The sequence below is a fragment of the Sinocyclocheilus rhinocerous genome, unplaced genomic scaffold, assembly GCF_001515625.1.
Source record: "Sinocyclocheilus rhinocerous isolate Xijiao unplaced genomic scaffold, SAMN03320098_v1.1 scaffold154, whole genome shotgun sequence".
Lineage (NCBI taxonomy): Eukaryota > Metazoa > Chordata > Actinopteri > Cypriniformes > Cyprinidae > Sinocyclocheilus > Sinocyclocheilus rhinocerous.
In genome coordinates this window covers 568,906-574,232 of record NW_015659335.1, presented here as the reverse complement: position 1 = coordinate 574,232, position 5,327 = coordinate 568,906, and the positions used below count along the sequence as shown (strand labels likewise).

The window sequence follows — 5,327 nt, the reverse complement described above, 5'->3', positions numbered from 1 at the left end:
AACGGTGATACTTTTTTCAGGATTCTTTAAAGAAAATAAAGTTCTAAAGAACAGCATTTATTTGGAATATAAATCTTTTATAACATAAAAAATGTCTTTATTGTGACTTCACAACTTAATGCATCTTTGCTGAATAAAAATATTAATAATAATAAAAGAAAAATCTTACAGTGCCCAAACTTTTGAATGGTAGTATATAAAAAAAAAAAAAAATACAAGTAAAAACCAATTAAAATTTGTGCAATATGGTTGATAATATATTTGCTTTCACAGCAGACCAAGTGTACTTTCTACTCTGTCTGCCTTGAGGCTGTCGTGTGAGCTCTAATCTGAACATTTCAATGATTACTTCTGGTCTCAGGTTCTCAGGTCTGTTTACTTTTCCTAATCCCTCCTTGTGCATTTTACAGAATCTCTTATTTTTTTATCAATTTTAACTTCCTGATCATTTTCGTGGGAACGCTTTGTTGCCCTTTCAATACCAGACAGCTTGTTTGAGCTAAAAGTGTTTGTACGTGTAGTTGGTTTGATTTGTTCCTCCCTCTCTCTTCCTCATTGGTCTTAGTGCGAGCAAGTTTCATTATTGTCCTGTGTACAGTAGCAAAGGCGGAAGGACAAATGAATGAATTAATAATTGACTAATATTTGCTTGAGAGAGAATTGAAACCCATGTAATGACACACAATGAAGCTCGGGAACATGGTCCACCATTCAAAGTCCCTTTTCTAAAATCAAAATAAGTGTTGCTTAAAGGCACAATATGTACGATTTTTGTAATAAAATATCCAAAAACCACTTGCACAGTGTGATATATTTCATGCAGTTGTGTTCTTACGTTATCCCAAAAGTTCCCAAGGGTTTGTAAATCCAGAGAAATTCCATTTTTAAATAATGGCTCGTCCCGGTTCATTGTCGGCCATCAATGACATAATATCCGCGCTATGGCAACACACATGGACAAAAAGGCTGCTGTACAGTTAAACTAAATCCATTACGGCTGTTGCGAATAAAATGATAAATGAAATGAAAAGTGTTGACTGCAGCATTAAATTTAGATCTGCTCAATGTTGCACCGTGATTCTTTTTACGCGTTTTTACAGTGTTGCGCATTATAACCAATCACACACGAGTATGTTGAGCTTATTAATGAAATGGCCAGTCAGAGGCGTTCAGATGAGTCATCGCTGAAACGCCAGAGTTTTGTTCAGTGCGCGCGCTCGCTGAGTGAATTCTCTCATCATAAACAACAAAGTGAAGATGTACGTACAGGGCCTAAAATTAACACTCGCCAAGCGCCAAATGCGAGTAAAAATCAGCGTTGGCGAGTCCATGTAACAGTGTCAGTCGCCAGTTGGCGGGTACAACTTTTACGAATTATAACAATGCAATCTAGTGGGAACAACAGCCCGTTTTTTTGAAATTAAAAACATTGTAAATATGTTTAGTTATTGTAGTAGTAGTAACTGCCTGTTTTGCAAAAAGTTTCATGGCCCTGTGTACGTATAATGTAAGTAGGAGATTCATTCATCAAACAGTGTAACGACAGCTTTACTGATTATAAGGGGAGTTTTTTGAGAGTGCTTAAACTCGCGCTAGACTGAAGTCAGTTGCTTTCTCTGTAGAATTTATTCACTGTTTGAATAACTTTGGAAGGTACAGGTAATAAAAAAAATTTATTAAATCGGTGAATCTGTGAATTCATGAATTCCATACATCTCTGGATGGTGAAAACGACATCTCCCATCGCTCCACTCTCCTTCATAGCGTCATCAAGCTTCACCTTTGTTATTGTTTTGAAAATGCGACCTCTAGCGGCGAAAACGTACATATTGTGTTTTTAAGTGTTGTTGTATGTTATGTAGTTGCTTGGGTGTTTTGTGTGGTTGCTAAGGTGTTACTATATGGTTGCTAACATACTCTGAGTGTTTGTAGAGCGTTAAATGATTGCTATGATGTTTTTGGTGATTACTATGGCATTACTTGCTAAGGTTGCTAAGGTACGCTGAGTGCTTTAGTGTCTTGTGTGGTTGCTAGGTGGTTACTAGGGTGTCCTGGGTGGTTTCTTGGCCCAAGTCAAAATAGCCAACCTTCATTTATTTTTGCTATTTGTTTTTTACTTGAATAATCACTTGCAGATGCAAATATTTGAAGGCCACATTCCATTGTTTTAATATAGTTCGATTATTTACAATAATAAGTAATGTTTTAAATAATGGAGAGTTAATTATATTAGTTTTTCCTGTGGTGTGCTTAAGGGAGGCTAATTGAAAATTGATCATTTGAATCATTGGAACTGATAGTCATCAACGTTTTTTTCACTCGCTTTGTTTGACATCCCAGAAAACATCTGCTTTTTACCATCAAACAACAGGTACACAAGATTGGCCAGGTTTATGGTAGGAGCAGGCGGATGCCTCTTATCAGAACAGGCAATGTAAATGCCATCCACGGGTTCAAGCATATTGTCGAACGGGATGCGGCGTGCGGACAGTGGTCGAGTGGAATTTGCCCTCAAGTGCTTTAATGCCACTTCCTGGTCACATGCTCTTTGTGTTTGTGTGACTGTGGCTTGTGCAGTCCACATCAAAGCGGACAGGACAGATAAGGCAGGTTACAGCGGAGACAGCCTGTGGTTTTATTCCTGGCCTTACATAACAGACCCTCTGGGAGCAGAAATGTATTATAATTTCGCATCACGTACTGTTTTAAGTACGTATAGAGTAAAAGTATCAGATTATATCATTGTTTAAACTAGATGTCCATTACACATTTAAATTGATTTGAATGAAAATATGAAGTTTGGAGTTATAGTCTGTTCCGTGTGACTTTTTCAGTTTATTATTAATAATTATATTATATTATATTATATATTTTTAATTTAAATATATATTTTTCCAATTATGACACCTGATCTCATTAATGAAACCGAAGCAGAAACTATTATTATATTTAAATCTTGTTTAATTAAAATGTGAATGATAGTAAATATGAAATTGGATCTCAATAATGTAAATACTGTAAATCATTTGTACAACTGTTCTTACATTTAACATTACATTTATATATTTTAATTTATTATTTTTAATCTACTGAATTATTTTTTTCCCCGACTTTTTGAATTAGCAGTAATTACGAAATCGGATCGGATCTCTACTCCTAGGTCTGTAAGCACAGTGGTGACATTGCTATCATTTTGAATAGCACACAGTAATTGAACTTTGGATTTGTCAGCTGTATCTTGTCACTCCAGTAAATAAAGGCCTTTGGTTGTCAGGTTTGCTTAACCCAGTTCACCACAGCACACATCCACAAACACAACCAGATCTAGTGAAGTTTGACTTCAAACTTCAATTTCATTCAATAAGGACATATATTGTTGGATGGTTTATAAAATGGCTTGCAACCAGCTTTCTTCTAGAAGAAAGAAGACACTGGCAGACGTTTTTATGTCTGTCACAATCTAGCCACATCTGCATGTTTTTGTTCACACACACCTGCTGTAATGAAGCATTCTGTGCTGATCATCTGAACTTGTGTGTGTTCCTGATCTTCTAAATGTAGCTGTTCTTCTGAGCTGATTTTTCTCTGAGCTGCCTTTTTTTTTTTTTTTGATTGTCTGCGTTCATCTTTGCCAGTGTTTATTGACAGAAAACTGGCATCTCATTTTCCTAAGCTGCTACTCTCAGGACTAGTGGTCGACCGATATTGTTTTTTTTGATTGCCGATATCTTTGAAAGCAGGGTGGCCGATATAATTTTATTTTTCTATTACTAATAATATAAAAGCAATCGTTTTAATACTTTTTGTATACATTTTAATTCCTTTGTTTAACCATTCTATCTGATTATTAGACAGACTTCTATCCGTATTAGACAGAACTGTTAACGACAACGGCGAACAAGAGGGAGAATGTGAGCAGTCGCTGTCAGCGCCGTCAAAATAAAAGAACACCTCGAACGCATCGGCCAAACAGTAAAACTTATCGGCCGATGCCGATATTTAAAAAAATGCAAAATATCGGCCGATATATCGGTCGACCACTACTCAGGACCAGTGCTTTGCAAAAGATCTTTCCTCTTTCTATTCATCCACACCTCCGTGTAAATCAGTGAGAATCATCTTCAGCTGATGACTGCCTGATCTCTTTCCACCTCTTCTGTTTGCAGTTTTCCTTATACCGTGTCTTAGTTCTGATATAATGGTACGGTTTATGTTGGTCTGTGTTCACAGGTGGTTCTTTGGGAGAATCCCCAGGGCCAGAGCGGAGGAGATCCTAAACAAACAGAGGCACGACGGAGCCTTCCTCATTAGAGAGAGCGAGAGCGCACCTGGAGACTTCTCCCTGTCCGTCAAGTATGTCAACACACCTTAAATCCACCTCTGCTTATTCCAAGAATAATTTCTGTGTGCACTGCAGGCTTCATTAAGTCAGAGTCCTGACCTGGCTGAGATCCAGAAGTGTTTGCATTCACATATAGGTTCTACCTGTATTTCACCAATGAACTTAATAAACCATCAAAAATTCCTAAATTTTTTAAATATTTGGTTATGTTTGGCTATCTACAGTGCACAGCATAAATGAGTACACCCCCTCTAAAACTTAACAAATTCAGCAATTACTCTTTACTTAGAAGACATGTTAGGATTCTTTGGATATGTAATGTTCCAACAAGCCTGCTTGATCAGTTACCAAAGAAGAATGCCAGAATTATTCGGCAAAATAAGATTTTCTTATCAAAGTAATAAAATGTTGTGTTGCAAAAATGAGTACACCCTCCTGAAAGTTACTAAATTAAAAAAAAAAATTTAAAAAAGAAAAAAAGTGTATAGGTTTAAGGCTATTTTTGATCAACAGGTAAGTATATTGAACCAAAACTTTTAAAGACAAGTAATTTCCTGACAATTAAAAGTGTTATATAGCTCACTGAATCATACTCAGACTCAATGCTGGCAGCAGTGGAACCATTTGGGAGAGAACTGCCAGGTGACTTATTTCTTAGCATAAAAGAGGACAATGGTACAACAAGAACACCAAATTATTGTTTTAAGTGTGAAAATATAGCAGAAGTAGCACCAACATTCAAAAACAATGGACTTGTGATAAGGCTCCTGAAATAATCAGGTCTTCACTTTAAGTTTTCATTTAGTGATGAGTGAATTTTTGCTAGAAAAAGAGCAGGAGAAACACTGTGAAAGTGTCTCAGAGCCGGCAAAAGCTGTGAAAAGAGTGACACTTTATCTCACAGAGTATGACGCAGCCTGCAGAAGTGACATGCATGGTTGTTGTCACCAATATAATTACCTACAGTAGCCAAAGCGAAATCAAC

At 36.6% G+C, this 5,327-nt stretch overlaps 1 protein-coding gene across 1 annotated transcript in view; it reads left to right on the top strand.

Moving 5' to 3' along the window:
* Positions 1–5,327, top strand: part of LOC107723603 (growth factor receptor-bound protein 2-like) — a 65,978-nt gene that overhangs the window by 53,958 nt on the left and 6,693 nt on the right. The window contains exon 5 of the mRNA XM_016532311.1: positions 4,231–4,353. Within this exon, the coding sequence (XP_016387797.1) occupies positions 4,231–4,353 (123 nt within the window). The remainder of the gene's footprint in view (positions 1–4,230; positions 4,354–5,327) is intronic.